Source organism: Macaca thibetana, chromosome 4 (genome assembly GCF_024542745.1).
Source record: "Macaca thibetana thibetana isolate TM-01 chromosome 4, ASM2454274v1, whole genome shotgun sequence".
Taxonomy (NCBI): domain Eukaryota; kingdom Metazoa; phylum Chordata; class Mammalia; order Primates; family Cercopithecidae; genus Macaca; species Macaca thibetana.
Genome location: NC_065581.1, coordinates 66,723,991 through 66,751,716, shown reverse-complemented (window position 1 = coordinate 66,751,716; position 27,726 = coordinate 66,723,991). Strand labels below are relative to the sequence as shown.

General features: G+C 33.6%; 1 protein-coding gene across 5 annotated transcripts in view; it reads right to left on the bottom strand.

Annotated features, from left to right (window-relative positions):
• ADGRB3 (adhesion G protein-coupled receptor B3) overlaps positions 1 to 27,726 on the bottom strand; it is a 747,311-nt gene that overhangs the window by 123,062 nt on the left and 596,523 nt on the right. For all 5 annotated transcript variants that reach the window (XM_050787501.1, XM_050787503.1, XM_050787500.1 and 2 more), the window contains one exon: positions 25,752 to 25,854. In XM_050787501.1, the coding sequence (XP_050643458.1) occupies positions 25,752 to 25,854 (103 nt within the window). The remainder of the gene's footprint in view (positions 1 to 25,751; positions 25,855 to 27,726) is intronic.

Sequence of the window (27,726 nt, the reverse complement as noted above, 5' to 3'; positions counted from 1 at the left end):
ACATGCTGAATTTTTCTAGGTTTCTTTACTCCAGCTTTCTTCCACAAAATTATTAAAAATGGAAATACCTCTGTTCTTAAAGCCCTATAAGCAGAAACTAGAAGAATTTTAAGGAACAACTCATGCCTGACATGTGGGCCACACAAAAAGTTCACCGAATTGCTAGGTGTCGTGATCAGAGCCATTCAAACAGGAAACCGGGAGGGAAATTTGATGCTTTTGCTCTGTAGACAGTTTTTCTCAAGATGTTGGAACAAAACTCAATATCGTAAGACTCTTACTCCTCTCAACACCTACCTTCTTCACTTGGCAGTGTGATGTTGTAATTGAAATTAGTAGCTTCTGCTTGTATAACTTGAAACAACCTGACCAAGAGATACTTTGATATCCATTGGTGAATAAGAAAATAGGCGAAATGGCTATAACAGATTTCATTTAATTCCCTATGGTGATTTGATTTGTTCAATTGGTTGTCTTTCAGCCTAGGTTCATAGCTCAAAACTGTTAGACAAACTGGGATTGCCTTCTAATATTACTTTTACTTTGTATTTCCCGTTTTTAAACTTTGCATCTTTTACTTGTTAGATTTTTGCAGAAGCACAAATTTTAACAGACTAATGCTAGTTCAGCACTTTTGATGATGGGAGAAGATTATGGAACACACAATATTGAACTTAATAATGGACTCCAGGTAGCCTAAGAACCACTCCCTTCAAACCTGTCTTGTAATTCAAATGTGGCTTAAAGGGTTTTGACACTGACTCCTAGTTGTCAATCACTCCCCACAATGTGGGACAAGACCAACAATTTGGACAGGTCCATCTTAGCAGTGTGGAATGTCAGAACCTAACAGTAGCAAGATTGACTAGTGATGCTTTATGAGATAGATCTTGATCAAAAGGGGGAAATGTGAAAATTGTCAGAATCAATGTAGAGTTGCAAATGTTAGAAACAAAAAAATTTTTTAAAAGCCTCGCACTGACAAATAGACAAATAGAGTTGGGGAAAGCTATTAAGAGAGGGTTCTCATGCTTGTATGACTAATAAAAACTATTACAGAAGACTCTGAAAATCATAGTCTTGCACAAAGGCCATCACAACCTTACACAAAAAAATACTTCTGCATGGACACTGCGGAGCAATTACCTGTACAACCTTAGACTGGTATCACCCTTGTTATTGATCTTTGTAGCCAAGGATAAACATTTCAAAACAATTATATAATCGTCCTCATTTTTCTTTTTAAAAATTTTTGTCTTCCGTTACATTTCTGAATATGCATGTAGTTTACTATTGCATGCAGATTCCCATTGCAATGCTATATCTCCAAATAAACATCATTTTCTTTTACATAGTCTCTCTCTGTTTGTTGTTGAGGTCGACAATTTATATATAATCAATATATTTATATGTGTGTGTATATATCTGTGTATGCACACGTACAGATATGTAAAGTGACTTTTAAAAATAATCCAATAGGAAATGATTATTGGGTATATTACTAAACTATAACATTGAAACTGGTGAACAGATTAATACCCTAAATAGTATAAATGGCACTTATTATCTGTCATAATAAATCTTTTGTGGACAGAGATTAGCTTTTTATGCCAACTTTCTAGAAATAGTAATTTGTATTAGGTCTCAAGGGGTAATTTTCTATCCATATCTAACTAAAGCTTCAAGAGACTTTAGGCTATCTTCCCTAACTATGGCAAAGTACACATAAACATTGAAATACTAACATAGGTTCCTTTGAATTAAATTTAAGAAGCCATGCTAAAACATTCAGATTTTGTTCTTTATCCATTACTGTCAATAAGAGACAATTAACACCCTACACAGTCCTTTGAAGATACATACACAAATATCTAATTATTACCTTTAATTATTAAGTAAATATTTCATGTTAGTAGCTGTGAACCATATTATTCTTCTTTACTCATTTTAAAGATTTATCGAGCAGAATAAAACCAAAACAATAAAACTTATTGACATAAAAGATTGGCCTTTCAAAAAACAAAGAAATAAAATCCCACAAAACTGTAAGAAAGTTCTTGTAAGTTCTTCTTTATCTTAATACACTTTCCGAAAGAATTCGAGTGATTTGAATCATTTCTGTATTTTTTTTCAGTTATTAAGCATGTAAAGAATGAGCATGGGATGAAGCAGAGACTGAGGTAAACAAACTACATTTTCCTTGAAAGAGTCATTTGTCTTCTACAGATGAGCAAGTTATTACTGAGAGAGGGCATTTTGCTTACCTCAGTCCATCACAGATCTGGGTTAAGCTAATTGAAATGTGCTTCAGGACACATGTGGAGACAGCACTTGGGGGAAATAGAAAGATAGAAACAAAGTGGCCAGGAGCAATTCTATTTTTAAAATTAGTCAATGACCTCAGGAGTTTAAGATATTAGAATGGAGAAGAAGTATTTTGGATTTTTTACAAAGTTGGACCAAAATTATTTCTTTATTTTTGGAACATGTGGTTTGGTAACTTTCCATCTAAATCAAATTCAATTTAGAGGCTTTCACAATTAAGTTAAATTCTAATCAAATTGAGGGACTTGAGTATTTTAAGAAAATCATATAAAGTTGGGCAGCTTCCCTATATGGAACATGGGTGATAAGAACAGGACCCACAAGGCTGTTTAAATGTGGGATCAGTTTTAGTCAGACTAATAAAGAGTTTTCTTGTGGACGGGGGTTAGGGGTGGGATGGTGCTATGTACAGACATTTACATTTAAAAATAGCTATTTCATCTGAGTCAAATCATCTCTGTTCACCTTATAAGGTCTATTATAAGCTCTGTGACTCAATTCTAGCTGCATATGAGCATCACTTGTGACAATTTTTACTACTCTGGTTCCCTGAACTCACCCTCCGAAATTCTAATTCAGTGAATTTCATGGTTGATTCTCAGGACTCCCAGCTTTAGAAAGCTCTATGGGTGATTCTGATGAGTAGCCAGGATTGAGAGCCACCGTATGAGGCAATGTTCCAGTTTATTTGTTCCTATTGAAAGACTTCAGTAAGAGAGAATGTGCTCATATGTGTGTGTCTTGTTCGGGGAATGTGAAGGGAGATAGAGAGAGAAAGAAGGCTAATAATATTTTGAACAGTGAACTTCCTTGGGAATAAACCAATGGAACTATGTTTCTTGAACAATGATTCAGACTTTCCAGAAATCTAATACATCAATAAAATACAAAAATGAACAAAACTCTGAGAGTATTATAGAATAGCTGGTTTACAGACAAACAGATACACTTCTTTTCTCAGTAACTGTGTAAATACGTTTTTTTAATGTTGAAAAGAACTCTCATTACAATTCATTTCTGTAGTTGTTCTGTATCCTATAGGATAAGATAGGTGGGGGCGTGGAGTAGTTTGGATGAGACTCATTCATAGGTATATTTCTGAGAAGACCTAGAGTGAGAATGCAAGTCCAAGTCCGAGGAGGGTAATCAGATAGTATGTGCAGCACTATAATAGCTTTGGTAGTCATAACTCAAGTTATTGAACAAATCTAAATTTAAAAAAAAAAGGAGATGAGAAAGACATGCCTGTCTAGTGGGAAAGAAGGTTTTAACATAAAGAAGAATAGAAAAAAAAGTATAAAAGATATAGTTAAGAAGGCAGAGTAATAAGACCAGAAGAGGAATTAGAAAGAATAGATTTTCAAGATTGTCAGGTCAAGTTAAAACTGATCACACTGATAGTTTTTAGCACATGAAAGCAAAGACCCGCTGGGCTTGAAATAGCCATGGCGGTTTCTAGTTATAAATCTCCTTAGTCTGTAGATCACAGATATCCTAGTTTTATTTAACTTTCATGCTTCAAGTGAAATAAATTTCCCTAGAGAGTTTCCTTCTCACCTTGCAAATTGTCTTTTTCAAGAAATTTTAATTGGATATAGTTTTCTCCTAGTGTCTATCTTTGATTTGGTAAAAAAAAAAAAAATGGGGATAAGGAGGGAATAAGGACAGCAATACATGTATCCATCGATGGATGAGTCATTTCTGTCCTTTCATCCTTTTAGAATTTGCACTTCGGAATTAAACTACCTATTATGAGATGTAAGGATATGTATTGAGTAGAAGGAATATGTTAAATGTATATAGAAGATATCGAAATGAAGTTTACCTGAGGGTTAAATAACGAGGAAGCTGAGTTTTGCTCAGCTCTGCTGCTAATCATTGTATTTGCTTTGATCAGCACTCTATGCCTCAGTTTCTTCATTTGTAAAATGAGAGATTTGAATAAAGTTAATCATTAAGACTCTCTCCAACATTATGTGAATTACTGTGAGACAGCACATCAGTCTCCCTCAGCATTTAATCTGCCTGAAATTTTACTTCTCCATGAAGCCTCCCCAAATTAATCCAAAAGCAAACATTGACCCTCCCACATTTAAGACAGACTTGGAAATTCAAGGGCTGTAGTTTTCAAATTTAGCCTCAGTTTCTAGGCATTAAGTTAACACATGCAAGACTTGCACATAAGGCAAATACGACACGTGTTTCTGTTAGATTATTGTGGCTTCCAGAGCATACTGTCCAACACTGTGCTGTTAGGAAATGTGAATGATGCTTAAGAAAGACAGTGATTGCACTCATGAGTCACCAACTTTCTTGTGTCAAAATGCAAAAGTCATTTAGGTGCCATTATGCAAAAATATCTCTTTTCACCACCATGATTTTTGGAAGAAAAACTTGAGAGAAATTTTATGTATCATCACCAATTATATATCTGAAATATAGCATATGAATGAGAATAAGGATTTATATTCCCTATGGACATCAATACTAACGTAAAAAACATTCACTGATGTCAGCACTAGGTCTGCAAAAATTAACATACTAAAACAGAGTTCCTTCATGTCTTTGTCTTAAAGACAGTGAACTGAAGGAAGTCATAACAAAGTGGTGTTTATCGTTTCCTTTAGTATCTCTTGAGAGCCACTTTTTAATAAAGATAAATTATACCTACAGGTAACCTCGATTTTGACCTTTACTTTTCAATAAAGAGTCAGATTTCTGAACTCTTTCCGTTAAGCAAATTTAAAATGGTTCCTTTTTGCGGAAATGCAACATCTATTTTTAGAAAACGCTATGTGTAAGATCTCAAACACACTACAGTACTCCTCCTTTATGGGAGGGGAATATGTTCTAAGACCCTCAGTAGATCCCTGAAAACCTAGATACTACCAAACCCTATCTATGTTTTTTTTTTTTTTTTTTTATGACACATACATACCTACGGTAAAGTTTATTTATAAGTTAGGCACAATAAGAGATTAACAACAATAATAATGTAATAGAAGAAATATTACAATATACTGTAATAAAATTCCTGTGACTGTGGTCTCTCTCTCTCTCTCTCTCTCAAAATATCTTACATTAACCACTGGTAACTGGAATCACAGAAAGTAAAACCAGAGACAAAAGAGGGAATTACCGTATTATGCTCAAAACATAATTTTTAGAATTTTCATATGGGGTTGGAGAGAAATATTGAGAAATTGCCAATAAATGATAAGTTTCTGAAAACATAGGAGCAATTGGAAGTAACATATCATGACTGTGGTCCTAAGCACCCACTGAGAGAAAAACATTTATGTTAGTAAGGAAGGAATTGTTATTAATAAGACCAAAGGGAACAAGGATGAAGAAAAAAATAACACCTCCTTCTCAAAAGTATTTGAGTTTCACATGCTTTCACGTCTGCATTTCTCTTTACTGAAGGACTTTCAGCCCAAGGTGTCAAAAATTTAAATACGTTTAGAAACAAATGAAACAAAGTGAAGAATTAAAAATAAGCAGGCAAATAAAATCATGCTTTTTTCTTTAAGATGGAATTGCTATGAACCATAGTGATACTCTAAGTACTGCTTTCTATAGCACAAACCAGAATTTGATATAAAGCCAGTATAGCCTGGACCTCATTCAAGGTGTGTTGATTTAAAGACAAGATAGGGATGACTATTTTCTGTCCTTTATGATACATTAAGATACATTTCTCTCCAAAAACATATTTATGTATTAACAAGAGATACAGAATTCATTAAAGGCAAAGCATGCTAATGCTGATTATGCTTATAACCTATTAATAAAGACAGACCCTCTAATCATAAATTAGACCTAAATTATTTTACAAAATATTATATAAACCTATTTTTATTCTAGTATTAATAAATAAATACCAATACCCATTGGAATTCTTACCTAACTTTTAGTTTTTCTGGTCATATTTGAGTATCTACCATAAAACTATTCTTTGCTCAGAAACGTAAAAATACTTGGCCTTCATTTACAATTTGGATTACTGAAATAAGTACTATATAACATAAACCAAATATTTACCATGAACACCCAAATGTTAGATACTATTGCACAAAATAGCTTAGAAGATAATTCTATCCCAAGAGACATAGATTCATATTTATGCATACATGTGCTCATTTAGGGCTTTCTTATTTTACAATGTTTTTGAAAAAAAAGTATACAAAATATCTTATATCAAACACTGAAATAATTTTACTGAGGCTCTACAATTTTCAAATAGATGAAATTAAATATACGGAAATTAGTATATTTATATAGAAATTCCCATTACATTCAGTGGCCCCTGTATCTGTACTTTGGAGTGAAACCTATTTTCCCTTTTTTACATCTGATAGTTCTTCATTCTGTATAAACTTAGATTCTAAAGAAGTATCTTGAAGAAGTTTTTTCATTCTGCTTATAAAACCTACAAATCTCTTGCAAGCTGAACTTATGGCATTTCTGAAATTCTATCAGTTCTAACAGCTTGAGACCTTTTTCTTACAAAAACATGCCTTTCCCTGCAGGGTTCTGAAAAGTTTCCCAGCAACGTTCATTAAGAAAGGCCACAGCTATAGATTAGCCTTGCTGCTACCATTTTCCTTGTATTTTTGTGTGTGACAATTTTCTATTCAATAGTGTAACTGCATATAATTATTCAAATACAAAAGCCTGTGGTAAAGAAATGTGGAGGTGATGATAAAAACATTGGAAAGCAAATGAACTGCTATGATTTTAGACATAATTTTGTTCTTCATTGTATTTACTGAGAATTGCCATTAGGAAGGATCTTTGTGTAAAAAACTGAGGGCAGATTTGGTCCATTTGCAGAGAGATAATGTTCCTAAATACAATTAGATTAGTTTAGATGTATAATAAACAAAATAATTCCTATCTTTAGCATATTAATGTATCATCAATAAATTGTGAAAAAATACAATGGCAAATGCTAATGTCCATATTTTAATCCCAGGACGTAGGAAATTAGAATATAAATAATAATTATAGGATTCTCCCTAGGTAAGAATCCTGGAATCGTAGAGCTATACAGTAACTAAAGATGGTTTTTATTTAACCTTTCCTAGCAGAGTCCAACTCTTTTCATACTCCACCCCAGACACCAAACATATACACACATAATTCCATTCACTCTTAAGAAAACTGGTGTAGAGACAGGCTAGAAGACTTGCCCAAGTCATCTTTTGACTGGTGACAGAATTAGGATTTGAGACAAGAATCATTTTTGCTATGCCAAGTTCTCTCTGAAATAGTGTCTAGAAGGAAGTCCTAATATTAAAACAAATTTAATGCTTATTTCTGCTTCCAATGAGGAACGCCAGTTCCCTCACACTGCTTGAAGAAATGTAAATACACTTACAGCAGGAGGGTCTATTACTTATTTATGTCTGAATTATTGACCTCTGGAAGGTAGGATCCTAAAACTTAGTGAAATGTATGAAAGTATATAGGTTTACCATGTAAAATCATAGACAATATATTTTACCCAAAAGCCGTTCTCATCCAGTCTGGTCTACTATGCATTAAAATGACATAATAAACTAATTTTTAATAGAAAGTTGACTGTTAATATGTTCCTCCTTCAAATCTTCGATTCCATCATAAAATGGAGAATTACTAAAATGAAAAATCTATAACTGAGCACTAATCACATCACCTGTGCACACACACACAACTTTGTGTATTAAAACAGACTTTATACAAGGTATCCCTACGTAAGAATGGTTTTTGATTATATGAATTTGTGTTAAACAAAATTTTCTTTAAAAATTTTTGGCTAACTTTTCTTATGTTATTAATTGTAACTCTGTAGTTACGCTTATTATAACCTACAAGGAAAGCTTATCCAGCTTAAATAATTCAATTACTATTATTTTATTAATCTCTGATATATCCACAATGTCTTTATATCTGAGTCCATTAATATCATTAATATTTTACATATTTGCTGAATTAAACTCTAAGATCTTATTGTGAATAGAGAATAAGGAGAAAAACTACAAACATGTTCGTTTTAGAAATTTTAAGGTTAAAACTAACTATGTGTTCTTGAACATCAACACAGGAGAAAATATTAAAGAATGTTGTTGGAAGGCTGACAGAATTGGCAGCAACAAGGTTAATTACTGAAGACTTTTAAGCTCCATGTTACTTAAAATTATCCTTCTTGTAGGCCCAGCTTTTGCTGAATCTCATCTGCTTGGAGCTGAGAACTTGCATTAATTTACACTGTACTGACTCATTTTCTTATTAAGCAAATTTGAAATGATACGATATTTTTGGCTTTGCTGGATTCCTTTCTCTTAATATCATGTGCTTTTCTCCAGGAAGGTCAAAGTGTTTAATATTAATCTTTATAACTTTGCTGTGGTATATTCTTATCCTTATTTGACATGCAGTACAACTGAGGTAAGTAGATTATATGGAATAGACCAACACAGGAGAAGTACTGACAGGTGAACTTCAGTCTTCTATTTCTTATCTAGCTTTCTATTTTTTGTTGCAGGCTCCAGTGGCAGGGGTTCTTAACTAACGAGATGTCTATCAGAATCGCCTGTGGAGCATTTTTAATCTATCCATTCAACTCCTGAAGGTATAACAGAATTTGGAGAGGGCGTGGGGAAGGTGAATTGAAAACTCTCCAGATGGTTTTTCTAAATGTCCTGTCTCTTTTACCCTAGTTGGGAACCACTATTGTCCTAGTATACTTTTCCATATTATGCACTTCATTTCTCAAATGTATTTCCCATTATAAGTCACCCTTTTAAAAATGTTTGTAACATTTCATTATAAGAATTGAATAATTCCTACTTTGGAGCTCTGGACTATATACCATTTTGTCATTAGAAAAATGGTTCTAAGCCTCAACATTTTAAATACATAAAGGTAATTTATTTCTTTAACGAATTTGCAGTTTTTCCCTTTGCTGAATGCATTAACTGCATCTAATGTTTTTATAATCAGTACAATTCTCAACCGTTCTTCACTTCTATATACATGTGAATTCAATATGCAGATATTTCTTATGTTGACAAGTCTCTGTCAGTATTCTATGGAAATGACACCAACATTACACATTATTCGTGTCCTTTCCAAGTTTCAAAAACAAAGCACAAATAATCATGGCCAAATGAGATTTTACAGGCATAAAAATCTGCTCCTCTTCATCACTTTCAATTCTGTAACTTGCTAGTTTTCCTCTAATATCTAGAAATTCTTTTGCTTTTCTTATAATTATCCCTACTGACACAAATAGTTGTCTTTTTTTAATCCTTCTCTGTGAATACAATTTCATTTCTGAAAAATGGAGCTTAAAGATATTCTTCTTTATATTGCTAGCTGCAGAGATTTCATTCAAATTCTCCCTTCTTTCCTGACAAATGGGCTCTGGAAGCTTAACAAGGATCCTCTTCATAGCTGGACATGAGACTGGGAAAGTTGCATAAACACACTCCAACAATCTCCACTATAGAATAACAACCATGTTTCTACAAATAGGTCTGCCAACAAGCACTGAGGATACTGTGATGAGCTACCCTGCATGATACCCTAAAGAATCTAGTTTTCCCTTGATGTACGTAGCTAAGCTCTATTATCACCAAAAGAAATTACAAATGGGTCTCCAGGGGAGAATCTGCACTGAAAACACACTTCTCTGACAAAATTCATACTATCTCCCTTTGAGACACTAATGCAGACCAGCCAACTAAATCTTGAAGACGATCAGAAGACAAAATGCAAAATAATTATCTTTTTCCCCATCTGTGTAAGGTATTTTTTTTCCAATTGTTCTTAATTGAGTTTATCATCACTTTCTAGCAGTGGAAATAGGTAAACAGGATTTTGTTTACCTCAAACATCATTTTCTTTTTATGTACAACCAATAACTAATACAGCCAAATGAAGAGGGCTGTGATGGGTGCAGGATGAAATACAAAGGCATTTTTAAAAAATCAGTTCTAATTGAATAAGGAAAGATAATCAATAAGATACATCTAAACATAATTGGAAGATTTATATTTTTGAGATTTAATGAATAAAGAAAATGCATCATTTTTTCTTGATAGTATAAAAAATAAAAGAAAAAACATAAAGATAGTTATGCTACATACTCATGTTTTCATATCACTGAAACAGCCTCACAGAGATAAATGAAAAAGTTCTCTAAGAATAAAACACAAATTATACATAATAGAATCCTTTCTAGTATTTGAAAAAAAAAATAGGCATACTCATGTGATTACTGTGTTAGTAAAAAGGAGCAGGCTATATTAATAACACATGGGTAAATGCCTTATTTTACCTTTTGAATAATAGCACTTATGTTTGAATTAATAGGCAAAAGAGCAACTGTTTTCAGATATTTTGACCCTAAGCAGTTTAAAAAGGGCCAAATACAGAATACCACCTACTTTTTAAAACCTAATCAGTGAAATTTAAACACAAATGGTTTCTATACAGAATATTCACTAAAGACTTTTATAACATGCTCTCATTCACTGTAAATGAAGTTAAAGGGTACTTGTTTGACATACATTCTGGTCCTTGTGCTCTTTTTAAATTACTTTTTTAATTTCAGAAATATTCTGCTTCCACGTAAAACGTGTGCCACTAGCCTCCGACTGCCTGGAAAGGAACATTGCTGCTCATTTCTTAACTTTCTACAAATATTCTATTTGTGCTTAGTCAAAGTGGCATGACCTTCTATATGTCTAAAGAAAAAAATGGCTCATGAGTTTTTGACCTTAGAAATATTTTTGCCCTCAGCTGATAATGAACAAGCTGAAGAAATTCAAAGAAAATAAATCAATCTATAATTGCATCCTATGTTTGATATATTGAAAATATATAGTATTTTGGAAGGAAAATACTCTGCTTTAGAAAATATATTTAGGAAGCAATCACATAAAATATCCAAAAGACAGAGTATTGAAAGACAATAAGATCAAGGAAATAACTGCTTGGAGCAGAATATTTGCCCTAGAGCAGTGCGTAGTTCTCTCCATGAACTCCTAATTTCTCAACTCTTCTTTAGTTTAATAATGAGCATTATATAAGAGTCCAAAATCACTGCAATTTGTGACGTTCTTTCTTTCTCAGCATCCTCATCTAATTGGTCACAACAACTTAATGATTCTATTTCAGGAAACCAATTCATACCCATTGCCATTAGATGATTAATAATAGTTATCAAAAGAATATATTGGTTCCTAGCTAAATTAACCTGAAGAGTCAATCAATGCAATGCTAAGAAAATTGCAACACACTTTTTTGTAGAAATTGACAAGTTGATTTTAAAATGTATTTGAATACCCAAAGAACCTAGATTATACAAATATAGATAAAATACCTAGATTAAGCAAAATAATATTGGAAAGGAAGAATGAAGTTAGAGAACTCAAGCTCTTTGATTTCCAGACTTAGTACAAAGCTATAGTAGTAAAGATTATGGCACTGACATAAGTAAAGATAGATCACAGAAGCAACATAGAAATCCAGAAACAGATCCACACATACAGTCAACTGATTTTGCAAAACTACCAAAGCAATTTAATGGGAAAAGGAAATCTTTTGAACAAACGGTACCTACCAGAACAATTGGATATACATGTAGAATATAACGAACCCCAAGACCTACCTCACATAACACACAAAAATTAACTTTGTTTGAAACATAAATCTACATAAAAGCTAAGATGACAAGGGAAGGCTTAGAATATAGACAAGATAATACAGAAAAACATTTTTATGACCTAGAGGAGCAATGAAGATCTTTTATAGTGGAGTCATAAACACAAACTATTTTTTTAAATGATATACTGAACTTCACAAAATTAAAAATTTCTACTCAGCAGAAGATGCCGTTAATGCAGTGTAAACGCTAGCTATAGGAAAAATTATAAATGACAAAGGATTTGTATCCAAATAATCTAAATAAAAAAGAGAGAAATGACTTGAACAGACACTTCACAATAGAGGATGTAAAATGGCCTATAAGGACATGAAAAGTTGCTAAATCTTATTAGTTACTAGAGAAATGTAAATTAAAATGTTGTCAAGAATAGGTAACACTGGGACTATCACAGATTACTGGTAAGAGTACAAAGTGGTATGACCATTTTGGAAAACCATTCAGCAGTTTGTATTTTTTCTTTTAAGTTAAAAATACTCTAACCTGCCTTTATACTCAATAATTTTACTCCCAGCTTCTTACCCAGAAGAAATGAAAATACATGTCCATACAAAGATTTTTACAAAAATTTTAAAGCAATTTTATTCATAGTAACAAAAAGCTAAAAACAATTAATATGTCTATCAATTGGAAAACGGATAAACAAATCATGATATATTCATACAATAGATAATATTCAGCAATATAAAATAATTAATTACTAATATATACAATAATATAGTTGCTTCTCAAAGAAAATATATTGAGCAAAAGAGGTCAGAAGAAAAAGTACTCATGGTATGATTTCATTTGAATAAAATCCTGAAACAAATAAAATGAATTCACGATGACCGGAATCAGAACAATGCTTGCCTATGAGGGGATGGGGATTGACTGGCAGGATACAAGAGAGAACTTTCTAGGGTGATGACAATGTTCCATATCTTAATCAAGTATTTGTTACTTAAGTATATATTGGTCCAGCCTCATCACATTATGTACTGTGCATTTCACTGTATATACATTTAACTTCAATTAGAAAGGGTACAAACTTCCAGTTATGAGACCAATAAGTTTTTGAGATCTAATGTACAGCACAGTAACTTAGTTGATAACAATGTATTACATATTTGAAATTTGCTAAGGGAGTAAATCTGAAGTGTCCTGAAAACAATAAATAAAAAGGGTACCTATGTCAGGTAATGGATATGTTAAGTAACTTGACTGTGGGAATCATTAGAGTATACTTATATCAAAACACTATCTTGTATGTCTGAAATATATGCAATTTTTTGTTAACTATATTTTAATAAGAAAAAAGTATATTGTGTGCCAGATACTGTCCTTGGTGCAATCTTACATGATTCTTATAACATCTCCTCCTTGCTTCTAGATTTAAAAACATCTGAGGCTTAGCTATTTCCTTCATTCATTTAAAAATATGTAATGATATCTGCTATGTGCCAGGCACTGTATTCAACACTGGTTATACAGTGCAAATCAAACAGATAATGTTCTTTCTCTTCTGGATATTAATTAAAATAAGATTACAAAGTAAAGTAATGGCTGTGAAAAAACAAAACAAAACAAAACAACAAAAAAACCGATTCCTAGACAGATTAGTGGAAAAACCATGATAGTGCTCATTTTAGAGGAGTAGGATTTTAGGGAATGCTTCTCTAAGATGATTATATTTTATCTGCAGAACATACATAAGTTAATGTAAGTTAACTAGGCTAGCCCAAGATTGGAAGAAGACTAATAACGGAGGAATATGAAAAAGCTAGGAGGCAGAGAAAAGAGCTGGATGCTAGGAAAAGCATATAATTGATGAGATGCTTTTGAAAGTGGTCTTGTTACTAGTTGCACCAGGGCAACAGGTACAAACCAGAAGAATGGTCACCTGACTAAGGGTTTATTGACCCCTACAACATTTCTAATGGGTGGCCACTGTGACAGAAATATACAGAGAGAAAAGAGTAATGAATATGAGGCAGTGAGGTGAAAGAAGTACATAGGCCCATGTCATGTTGAGGCTTGTGGGCCATATTATGTGGTTTGGATTTCATTCCAAGTGTAATAATAGAAGCTTCACTTATATTCACTGAAGGGTTTTAAACAGACAAGTGGCATGATATGATTTATAACTGTAAAAGATCACTAGGCTGGTGAGTGAAGAATGGTTAAGTAACTTGACAAGTGGTGCATGCCCAGGAAGTAGTCGAGTTTAAAGTACTTCAGTTGGAATAAGTGAAGTTTCCATCACACCTGGAAAGATGGGTCTGTTTACAGTAGATCCTTCCAGCTCCAAGCAAATCTTGGGTTCCCGTGGCTCTGACACATCTTCATTGCACTCTCATGAGAGACTCTGAGCCAAAACTGCCCAGCTACATCTCTCCTAAATTCCTGACTCATAGAAGTGGTGAGGATTATAAATATGTTTTGAGCTACTAAGCTTTGAGGTAATTTGTTACATAGCAATAGATAATCAGGACAGATTGTCCTTTTCGTTGTAATAAAGGATGCTGTTCTTAGGTATACAAAATTCACCTTTTAGCTTTATTTTGGAGATTTTGAAAATATATAACAGAAATTTCTAAACAGAGAAATAGATGGTCTTAGTTCTAATACAAAGAAAATAAACAAAAATAAGTAAATGAAAAAAGCAGAACTAATTTGTATTTTGTAAAAGCAATACACGTTTTTATTCATTAGGAAAAATCACTTTAAATTACAGATAGAATTTAATTGGCAATAACATAGATACAAATAAGATTCATTCAAAACCTTCTGTAGTCCTGATTGCATGTATACACTGATGTATCACCTACCAAAGACACATCTATAGAGATATACGAAAACTATGTGTACTGTAGTTTAACAAAGAACACTTATACAGGCCCTCATCACAAATATTAACAAATTAAAATTCTTCTGCTTATATGTCTACTGTTAAAGCTAGTAATTTCTTATTTACATTACAATTGAAGTCTTAATCTTTGATTTGATCCACTAGCAGCCTAAGATAACTATAAATATTTTAATTTACTTACTTTGAATTTCATACATCTTAAATTTCATAGTCAAGACCTAGACTCAACTCTATCATATGCCTAGTTCTTTCTTCAAGGCTTAAGATTTAAAATTAACTGACTAGCTATCACAAAAGAACTAAAAAATGGACTTTAATCTGCTTATTTCTTTATTATAGGCATTAGTGTTTGGTCTTTAGTTCCAAGATTTGCTATAGCAGTGCTTATGATTTGATATACATAATAACAATCCAAATTTTAGGGTAGGGTGAGATAGGATAGAGGCAGAGAGGTCAAAAGAGAACTCTGCCTATGCATGAATTTAATTGGGAATTAGCTTAACTCTGCCATCTCTCTTTTCTGCTTCAGATGTTACTTCTCTGCCCAAGACTGTCAGATGAAAGAGTTTCTCTAATCAGGGCTTTAACAAATACTGCTGTACATTAAGAAGTTTTCTTCTACAAAGACAGCCAGCTTTGTTGTCTCATGCATTGGGTATTTGTTAGCTACTTTTAACTTCTTCAATTTATAAAATGTCCAGCTTGGTTGTGAGTGATCTGATTCCTGTTTTTTTCCATAATGTTATACACTGGTAAACAATTGGCATCATAAGTGAAGGCATTCTGTGATAAGTTCCAGAGTGCTCCAAAGAAGAAAATTGGCCGGTCGCGCTGGCTCACGCCTGTAATCCCAGCACTTTGGGACACCAAGGTGGGCAGATCACGAGGTCAGGAGTTCAAGACCAGCCTGACCAACATGGCGAAACCCTGTCTCTGCTAAAAATACAATAATTAGCTGGGTGTGGTGGTGCACACCTGTAATCCCAGTTACTCAGGAGGCTAAGGCAGGACAATTGCTTGAACCTGGGAGGTGGAGGTATCAATGAGCTGAGATCGTACCACTGCCTGGGCGAAAAAACGAAACTCCATCTCAAAAAAAAAAAAAAAAAAAAAAAAAAAAAAACGAAGAAGAAGAAGAAATTCAGTGTTTTGCACTCCTTTTCATCTTGGCAGAAGCCTTTTCAGAAAGTGCCAAGGTCCTCTGTTCCAGTTCTGCAGGCTACACAGGCTAACCCTTGGGTAGACACGTCAGAATTGGAGGTTATTTTTACATAAAGCATCAGCCCAGAAATAGGCTGGCCTCACCTTACATTGAAGTTGGTATGCACACAAGATACTTCTAGAAAGCTCAAAATTGCCTAAGACTAGGTCCCAGGCCAAATCCAGCCACATCCATTGCTTTATTTCTATAACTGTTTTCTAGCAACAACAGCAGAACTGAATAGATTCAACAGATAGCATATGTCCTACAAAGCCTAAAGTATTTACTATATGGCCCTTTACACCAAAAGTTTGCTAGTCTCTGAATTACATTATGGAGCATTTGTCAAAAGAGTTATCTGCTACACTATTCACACCATTCCAATGTCATACTAAGACAAATTTTACTTTGGTCAAAAGATCTTTAGTGATAACTTAAATTCTACTCTCTTCACCTCATATTCACCCTGAGAGGCACAGTCTCAAAGTTCATATCATGGGCCACTGAAAATTCTATTATAATCTTATCTCAATGGCTTTTCATTTTTTTGTGAGAATATCTGTAAATTAAAGTAATTCACTTTCTGTGATGTTTATCTGGTACTTCAGTATTTTACAGTGTATTAAGAATTCTCATAAACATTATCAGCTATACTCCAACATCATTCCTCTATTGACATTAGCCAAACTTCTGACCAGTTCATATTATGTGCCAAGGAGGGGAAAGGTGAAAAATAATACATAGGGAGACATTTGTAATTTCTCTACTGGTTTGATTTCAGGGGAGAAAAGCAGATATTCTTCAACCTTTCTGTGAGACTCTTGGAAGGACACTCAATTTCTCAAATTCTCTTTTGGATATCTCTACATAAAGATAAGATCTGATTTAACTCAACCATCTCTCATCAAAGGATGGTCTCAAAAATCTTCTGTAGGTCTTTGGTATTTTCTTCAACTCCCTTATATCATCATAAAATGACAACAATACAACAATAATAAAAAAAATTGACCTCTATTGCAATTATTCCAAATGGGGCCCCCAAAGATGAAGTGGCTATACTCCTATTATATTATCCCTCATTCAATAGGTATAGTCATCACGTCATTCATTCATTCAACATTTATTAATTTCATGCCATGTATAAAACAAGTACTAGTGTTAATGGTTTTTAAATCCAGTAAAAAGAGAGACATACTATCCTTGAGAATCACAATACAGTGGGCAGGGTTGATCAGGAATTAATCACTTACAGAATAAGGTGATTGGTGCTAACAATAGAGGTATGTATCACATGCTATGAAAGCAGAAAGGAGTGTTGTAGGAGCTAAGATGGTTTGCATAAGTCCACTCTGAAGTGTGGCAGGAGTTTATCAGACAGAGTAAAAAGCAAGTGCAAAAGCACAGAAGCAAGAGGAACTCCCATAGCCATAAGAAAGGTGGAATGCACACAGAGAGGGTCCCTAGCAGGGAACAGAAAGGGGATGCTGAAATCTAGCTCTTGTTGCCAAGCCAGAAGGCTTGCTAGAGGCTATATTAGTCTGGAGGTAGAGGATGATTTTATAACTCATCCGCATCTGCCCTGAAGGAGTGCCCTTTTGATTTCCCACAAAGTCAACTTACGTACTTCAGGCAGCTCTGAATGCATGTGATATGCAGAACATGGAGTTAATCTCATAAGCCCTACAGATCCATCATACAGTTTGCAGCAGGGGAATTATGCAATCAGGTATTTGTTTTTTCTTTAAATTGAAGATATTTCTCACAGTGATATGGAGGATGGGCTAATGGAAAGGCTTTAGTTGCAGAGGAAAGTTAGAAGAACGTTATAGTAGTCAAAGGGAGAAATCATGAAGGCCAAGCCTAATGCAGGGGTGGTGGGGATGGAGAGTAGAATTAATCAAGTCATGGGGTTTCTTTGCATTGTCTGGCTTTTGTACAACTCCCTCAGCATAAATGAACAAAAATTAATGACAGTAGGCCTGACATTGTCAAAGCAATCACTTGCACACTAGGCTGAGACTCGTGTTCTGCTTCTCCCCTGTTGAGTGAGTGCTCACTCTTCAGTTTTGATCAGCTTTGAAGCTGAAGCTAAGAATACTCACTGAATGTCCAAACTGCTTCCTTGTCCCTCAAGGTCACTGAGCTCTTGACATCTCAATCATTTCAGTAATTCTATTGTCAAATAATTCCACGTTCATCTTCTTTGCTTGCCCTGAGCCCATTCTTCATATTGATCTTTGCCCTGTTTACAGTAATGTGGTCTCTGGCTTTTACCACACAAAACTGGAAATGAACAATCGAGGGATGAGGAGGTTATAGTAGTACAACAGAGTCTCTGCTATCTCACTGTCTCTCACTTCATTGGGAATCTGTTTTGGGAAATCATCTTTTATTGCTGGGAGCCCGGGGAAATGAAGAAGCTAGCCAACCATTATGTTTCTTGGTTTGATGAAGGTTTTCAGGAATCCAGAAGAACTCTAAGTTAGTAAGATAGTTCAAAATGGAACCAAGTGAATCACACATAAGCTTATTACATTCAAATCATTTTACAAACATCATAGCAAGTCAACAAATTAGATTTTAATGAATCTAAATAGGTGTTACCCTCGACCATTAAAATCACACATTCATTTGCGACATAATAGACTTACACTTGGGACACTATTGGCAGGATATGTCTCCGGTGAGAAGAATTATAACTAAACACATTTCTTTTTAAGGCTATGAACATTATATTCTTATGAAGAAAAAAGATTAACAATTACTAGATTTTAGCATCTCCTTAACTAAAATCCAGGGGCCAGATCACATTTAAAGCATGCCATCAATCACTTAGAGCTAAAACAGGCCCTAGAAAAATAATCTATCACTATTAGCTGAGATCTTGTCTAGAGTGGGGGACTCTGCTTTTTGGACGACTAATGACAGCTATTAGATTCATAGATATAAACACAAATATATTCAAATTTAGTTCATTCATTTAATAATATTTACTATTTACTTACTATACATAGACTATATGTTTGCAAGAGATTGAAGAATGAGTATAACCTAGTCCTGCCCTAAGAAGTGTATAGTCTGATTAGAAGCAGGTAATATAATGCAAGATAATAGGTATGCACTGGAAATCCTGGAACCCAGAGCAGGTGTGCCTAAGGAGGGTTTTCTCTAATGGGAAAACTGATCAGAGTGTCAGAGAATGAGCTTGAGACAAATAAAGACAGTTCGGAAGTCAGGTGGGGTTGGGGTGGAGGAACAGTGCCCCAGGATGAAGTACAGCATGAAACAACAACAAAAAATAGATTAATTTGGATGAACTAGTAGAAGTTTGGTGATGCTGGTATAACAAAAGTCAGTAAAATAGAAACAGTATGGAGAGGTCAGCACGGGTCATTTTTAAGATCTGCTTTTTCTCAAGTTTTACAAGCTCCAGAAGTTTTTCTCTTGTACGATTTATTCCTGAGTTCCAATATATTATTACAAGAAAAGCAATGAATAAAAAAATCTTCACAGATAAACAAAATATGTTTCACTACTTGTGTCTGAGCACAATTTGAAAATTACTTCTGCAGGAAATGAGACAACAGTAAATGTTACATAGGGAAATCGAGTGGTCACATTTGAATGTTTGTCCCAAGGATAGATAATGGGGCTGATAATACTGTAAGCAGTATGACCAATACCTGATAGAGACAAGAAACTAGATCTGAGAAATATTTGAGGGTTAAACTGTCATAGGTGGATGATTTATTAGATTTACTCCATGAGAGAGAAGGAGACATCAAGGGTAACTTTCAGAGTTCTAGCGTATGTAATTGGGTTGGAGACTACAGAAAAGGCATTCAATTTTGCCTTTGAATGCAAAAGACTGGGGTGGAGACAGAAATGGTGAATTTAGTGGTGAGCAGGAAATTGGACATGAGGAAATATGAAGGTAAGAAGTGAAGGACAGAATCAGATGTATATCTAGGTGTCATAATTATCTTTGGCATAATTATAGCTACTGTTTAAGTGGTACGTACACTTAAACAGTACCACCATCTGGGTTAAGTGCTGATACCAGCCTCTGGGTTAAGTGCTTCATATGTACTAATTCATGTAACCTTGACAACAAGCTTAGGTCTAGAGATGCAGTGTGTCATGCTTAAGATCACACAACTAGGGGAACTGGCAGATTTAGGAGACTGAAGTCTACCTGGCTTACAATGCTTTCTCTTAACCATCCCTGAGACTGGTATCTCCCAAAGAAGCATGCAGAACGCTGAATCTCTAGGGCAGGGGGCAGTCTGCTTCAAAGGGTATCAGGCAGAACTGAATGGATAGCTATAAATACATATTCAATATTTTTTCTCAGAAGTTGAAAACACATAGATATTTAGAGGTTAGGCATATACATAAATGTGTGCAGAAGCTGGGACTATTGGCAAAAGACAGTCATGGGACAAATAGGTAAATTAGAGAGTGCTTGACTCAAGGTATTCAAATTCAAGGTTTTATTTTTTAAAAAACACAGTGATAACAAAACAAAAACATCTTCCATTAGAGTAACTATAACCTACTAGTTTGGCCCATGTTTACTAATTCTCTCTATTCAAACTACAGAACAAAAACAAAACATCTTTATAAAAGGTAAATAACCACAAGATGAAGTAGAAGAAAACATAATAGAGAATGGGACTTTTAAAAGTGCTTCGAGATGGAGAATTTTTGTATCTTTTGCAAGTCTGAATTAAAAGACACAGCCCATTATGTAATACAATGCTCCATACAGAAAGAACCATGAGATAATTTTCTCCTAAATAATGCTAAGAAAATGTTTGACCACCCCAAATAATTTAGAAACTTCCCTTTATCTATCAATGAGGACTTTCGCTTTACTCCTAGGTCAATTAAGACTCAAGCTAATATCTCTTTGTTCTCTCACAATTGACTAGTGTTTCTCAAAATATTAACCTTTGTATGTTTGTTATAATATTTGCAATTTATTTTATAATATTTTGGTATTTCCAGTATGATACCGTGTATGTGCCAGTTAGTTTAACCTGTAATTCTAGGAGAAGTCCAAGAATGCCCAGACTAGTTGGTTAGTTGGCTTTATATTTGGAAGGCCCATACACGGCAACTACAGGTCCTTCTTACTGAGGTGTAACTAGCCACAATCAACACTTTACTCATTATCAAACTAAATATAAAAGATTAGTCTTTATTGGTGAACTAGTGTCTGGTTAATCACTATAATGAATGTATTAATGGATTCCCTTTGGTGAAAGTAAAGGAATTGAAGATATGTGTATTGGCTAAAACAGTTAAACACTCCTTACTCTTAAATGAACTGTACATAAGATTCCACTGAGGCCTATATCCCATATCTTTTAGCGATGGGGCCCACGGTTTTATCCACAATCATCATTCTGTGTCCAGACATTGGATTAAGAGGACTGAATGACACTGACTAAAGGGCACAGAATCTTGCTCCTAGAATGTTGCTATGTCCACGTCAGTTCCACCTCAGTGAATATTACATACAGGGTGGGTGAAAGTATCTAAAAGATCAAAAGACCTAGGCCCTCATTGAGCTTACGGAATAGGTTTTGTTCCAGATTTGCTAATGAGGGATTATCTAATAAATACCTAAATGTGTGATAAAATTTGGACTTAGACTTGCTTTAATAAAAGCAGGTTATAGTAATAACTTGGTAGTGAGGTTGTGAAGACAGAAGCTATCTCCCAGCTCTTTGAAATTCTTGGGTGGTTATCCTCATCTAACCAAAAAACCAAGAGTTTTGCCAAATTTGTCTTCTATCAGTTAAAAAGAGTGCTATGAAATCTTCAATATGATAAATCCTTTAAATTCTTAAAGTCCTTTGAAGCAAAATCAATATATACTTTTGTCATTAAGAAAAACTATTCTCTGAATTTATGTTTTCAAAACAATCTTTGCTTTCTGCAAAACAGTAGTACCAAAAATAGTCTACTCAGCTCAACAAAAACACTTAAAGGTGTAAAGGAAACTGTTTACAAATAAATAACATTTGAGCAATACAAAGACATCCTGGTTGAAAGTTTAAATACACAAAGAGATAAAAGGGAAATACCACTTTATGAGAAAACTCAAAATATAATGAAGTGGGTTATAATTTAATTTTACAACTGCATTTTAAGAGAAGATATAATAAAATGTACTTGGTTCCTTACTTTGTTGCCAGCAATTGAATATACAGTTAAAAAATTTGAATACATTTATTTTATGCAATGGATTATTTCAGCTTGTTTATATCTCAATTCAAAAGGAAGCAGAGATACTCAGTAGCAAGATAATGAGGTCAATTATATTTCAATAAGCAATTCAGAGAAAGGCCCTCATATGACACTTCAGAACTATTCTGTACATCGACATCAGATACCAGCTTTCATACAAACTAGCCATGACAATTCACTGAAGCAGTATCAAATAATTTCTTCATCAAGAAGCTCTCTTAGATGTTTATACTTTCTAAGATGGGAATACTAAAGCATCAATTAAAACTTATCAGAGAAGTCAAAGATACAAATCTGATCAATGAAAAAATGCCCACAGAAGCAAAGGGATCCTATACAAAGCCAAAATAAAATACTTTAGTCATCGAACAATATTTTACAGTTTCAAAAAAAGTTATTTGTAGTTTATGCACATCATAAGTTTATACAGACAACACACTTTGTACTTTTTTTTTTTTTGAGACACCATTAATCCCAAATACAGTCAAACAGATGTAGTCTTTCACATACCAAATTCTCATATATAAATACAAATAGAGTCAATCTAATTCAACTAATAAAAAACCAGATTATTTCCCCTAGAAAATGTGATATTGTTTTGAGTGACTAAGAATAAAATTCCAGGATTTTGTAATTTTCTCTTCTAATCACTCTAATGTGAATTGTCCTAGGATTGTAAGAACATCTACTCAGAGCTAGTAAAGCAAAATTAATATAGCATAAGGACAAACTAATACTCTCTTATTTTCTTCATCAATACTACCACTTACTACCCACTCCTCCCCAAATGCATCAATAACTATAGCAGCAAAAATTAGCATTAGTCAATCTGAAACAAAACCATTTTGGTTGCAAAACTACACAGAAGCTATTCTGTAGTTAATTAGTTGGGGAGAAACTACATCAACCTCTTATTTTGGTAGTAAGTCAATACCAGCCCTTCCTCAAAATAAGAAATGAAAAGTAAACAAAATTTATCTTGTCTTTGATATTCATAATATTTGCAGATCTCAAAAGACATTATTACAAAAAAAAAGAGGACATTGAAAACCTATGAAGTTCAAACTGGGCAGACAGAATGTAGTTTTTCGAGATAATTTTAGTTTCTGAATATACCTGGCATTTAGACCTACACAACATGGTAGACACTAGCTGCATGTAGCTATTGAACATTTGAAATGTAGTTAGTTCAAACTAAGATGTATCATAAGTATAAAATATACTCCAGATTCTGAAGACTTAAAAAAGATTGTAAAATGTTACATTAATAATTTTATATTATGTCTTAAAATGGTAATATTGTGGATATACTGAGGTAAACATTTTACATTAAAATTAATTTCATCGCTTTTGTTTATTTTTTAAATTTGGCTACTAATATAATTTAAATTACATATGTGACTTGTATTTGCGTCTTGCATTGCACTTCTATTGTACCTCAGTGATTTAGACCATAACCACTATGATGTGGAGTACACCTTGTAGAAATGTCTGTAGTACCATTTGGCTCAGAACTTATAAAAACTTTACCAAACAGCATGAAACAGTTTTAAAAGCATATTTTGTACTGTGGACCATGCAGTTTTTCATAGTCTAAGGAGAGGTATGTCAAGAGTGTTTGGAGGGTAAAAAATAACAGGAAAGGAAGAATGTTTGGTGAAAAAAACTTAAACTCTGAGCTCAAGCTGGCTCTAGCTTGACTTTTTCTGGTTCCTGATCCCAATAAACAATTCCTATTTCAGAGGAAAGCTCTCTTTTTCTGGGTGAAGGTTGAAAGGCAAGCAGTTAAAAAATTGGGACTAGGTATTAACCAGTGTATGAACATTGCTAAGAGATCTGAGGCCCAGCCCAAGTGAACCACCAAAGAGGAAAGAATGACATGAGTAATTTAATAATTCTTTAAGGTTTACAGTCCGTCTCATCCCCTTTATCTCTACTTCCTTCCTATCATTGCCTTGTTTCCCTTTTTCTTTTCACTTACATCCATGTTTACCCTCATTTTTCATTCTGTTGGTTATTTTGTGCCTTCTTCTCTCCCAATTCTGATTGGCATCCCTCTCACCTTTAGTCATTCTCTCTCTCTCTTTTTTCTTTACCATGTATTTCCTTTTTAAAATTTGTATTAAATGTTTGTAACATGGACCTGAACTATATTTGAATAGTCTTTACTTTCTTTCAGATTCTTTCTTTTAGAAGAAAAGATATAGGAAATAAATGGAGGAAAATTAAACACTCAAAGACATGAAAGTAATTATTATTTCTACAGGGTCCTTGATGGGGTTGTCATTTTTGATTTCTCCTTCAGGATTTCTGGCCTACTCTTTGGGCCCTTCCCCTGACCTAGGGCAATGTGGGCCAAGAAGAAACATTCATCAGAATCACTTAAAGCAGCCTCCTAGGTCCTACCCAGACCTAGAATTTGGACTCTTTTGGTGGGAATCACCAGTCTTAGGAACGAAGGTTAGCAAAATAAACAGACTATCCATTATCCTTGACATTAATACATGTCCTATGAATATATAATACATGAAAAAGACCTACTGAAGTGCACATGATTATTTTAAAATGATGGCTTATGGGAAAAATTTTAATTATTCGCTTTAGTATTTGAAAATTAAAAAGCTGAAAAATAACAGGCCTGAAGGCATGTGATTGATTGACAAATAAGTTATCAAAGTGGTGTTTAACAGAATCCCTTTGAGGCAGGGGTAAGTTAACTTCAAATTGCTATTATGGGTTTCTTAAAATACATTTCAGAATAGTAAAGACAATCATTTCTGGGAAAAAACATGGTTATTGAACTCATATAAATTGGTTCATTCATATAAACTGAAAACATACTTTTATATTCTGCTAAGTATCAAAAGACTTTTAGGTTAATCAAAAATTTTGAAAGGCATAAAATCTAAAGTAGCTTTCATCTAACACTTTCTTCAATTATTACCTATGGATATTTTTCAGGTGGATTTTCAAGAGAGATGTTACACTTGTAAGCAATTCATAGTTACTTTTTAGGAATCAATATGTTAATAAATTAGACCAAAACACAAGCCTTCTATCCTATTACAATTAGATCTTATTACCATTAGGCTAATGAATCGAAACATGTGCTTTTGATATCCCAAGGTTTTGAACTCATAGAGCTTTGATATAATGTTTAATAAACATACATTTTTACTCTTATGAACAACCTCTCAACCCACAGGAAATTAAGTCAAGGGTATACACTTCTGAACTGGAGTAGACAATGTTTTTATTCAGAAACCAATAAAAAAATTTTGCTTTAAAATATAATTTTGTCAGAAATTCTCCATTTTAGAATGAATGTTTAGATTATCAATAACCAACTATATGCCAAAACATAAACACACAGAAAGAATCAGAATAATCACCAGTCATACCTTATTATGTGTCTGAGTCTGTCCAACCAGTATGAGGATATTGGATGAGATGATAGACAGGCAAAAGTTAATTAGTATTATGGACCTCTCAGATCGTATGTACCTAGCCAGAGAGAGAAAAGTTGTCCAATTTTAAAATCCAACAGAAAGATGAAGAATTCTATATTGTGCAAGTTGATGGCATTCATCTGGAACAATAAGTACTGTAGCACAGGAATATTTACAAAAATAAAAAATACAAAAATAGTTCCTAAAATAAATAATTACTTTTAGAGACCCAGTTTTATAGTGGTATGGCATGTGCATGAGTCCTTCAGAATTTTTTTTTCTTATACATTGGTGGGACAATATAGCAATTCTGATAGAGCCTAAGTTGCCCATCTGTTGTCATGATACACTTTTTTTTTTTTTTTTAACTAAACATATAAAACTTCTTGGAAATATGTCAATTAGTATAATACCTTTATACACATGTTTGTATATATATGTGTATATATGTTTAGCATTATTATATGAATCAACCAACAGAAACTTTGAGAACCAAAAAGAAAAAAATCACACAAATTGTGAAGTATTATTGTTATTTACTAGAAAGATATCATTACTTTCATGAAACTGTGAACACTTTTATCCACTCAAGCATTTTAATGTAATTAGGCTGTTACTCTTTATATTTTTCCTAAATAATTGTTCAAAAAATGAATCTTTATTTCTAAAAATGAATCCAATCCACAAATGATAATTCACTCTTAGGCAGAAAATCACTTGACATATGCCATATTTTACCCTTATGAAGAAGTGTTTATATACAGTCTGTTATATAGTTGTTAAGTGCACCAAGAATGTAAGCCATAGAGAAAACTGCTCAGAATCAAATGTTCTACCAGCTGTTTACCCTGAAAGAGTAACAGCTATTTTGCTTCACTGTATTCTGTGGTAAATCACTGACTGACAGTAACAAAAAGACACTGTTGTATTTGCTGTATGTTTAGGCCTGTTCAATTTCTCTTATAACATGGAATCACATTCTACAGCGGGCATGAGCTTTTCTATGCAGTATTCGACAGGAGTGCCAGTGATCTGGAGGCACTCTGGAAGGTAAAAATCTATCAAACTTCTCTGTCTCTCTCTCTCTCCCTGTCTTTGAGGGCTATTAAGGTAGAATCCCCACATTTCATCACACATTTCCAAAAAGAACACAAGAGTAAGAATAACAATAAAATACACAAAGGAGTTTTTGTAATACAAAAAGAAATTCCCTTCAGTCACAAAACAAACTTAAATGGGACCAACTTAGATCAAATCTCAACACAAAATGGCCTTGGGGTTGCTGAACCTTGTTCCTGTATCATCAGCGCAAACAATAGAATAAACCACACACTGAGATGCTGAAGACATCATCAACTATTAAGTTGTCTCTTTTTTTGTGGTTGGGGAATATTATATAAAAAGTTAAGGGGCTTCATATAATTAACCCTCTGTTTGATGTTAATGGCTTCCATGAAAGCACAAACACACAGACATTATGAAAAGGGTTTCAGTGAAACTTTTTGTTTTGTAAATAGACAAAAATACGATAATGAAATATCCAGAACTGACTAGTCTGAAGTTTTTATATGTTTCTATTTTTATCAAAACTGAGTCCTACTGTTGCCTTCATAATTGCTATGAAATGTCTCAATTTTCACAAATTTCTTTACCATGTTAGATTTTTTTAAACAAAATTTAAGAATTCTTTATGTTAATACGGCGATGACAAGGACATGATTCATTAGTTTTTCATGTAGAAATGTAATTCTGCCAAACTTATCTATAAGTGAAGAGAATATAACCTAATGTATTAAATTTTTGGTGAACATTTCTGATGAATTACATGCAACACCAACAAATTTATAAACAGCCTATTATGTGTAAAATACTTGAGATGCTTGTACATGTCACAACTCTTTAGAAATCAAAATTTCTAAACTTTTCA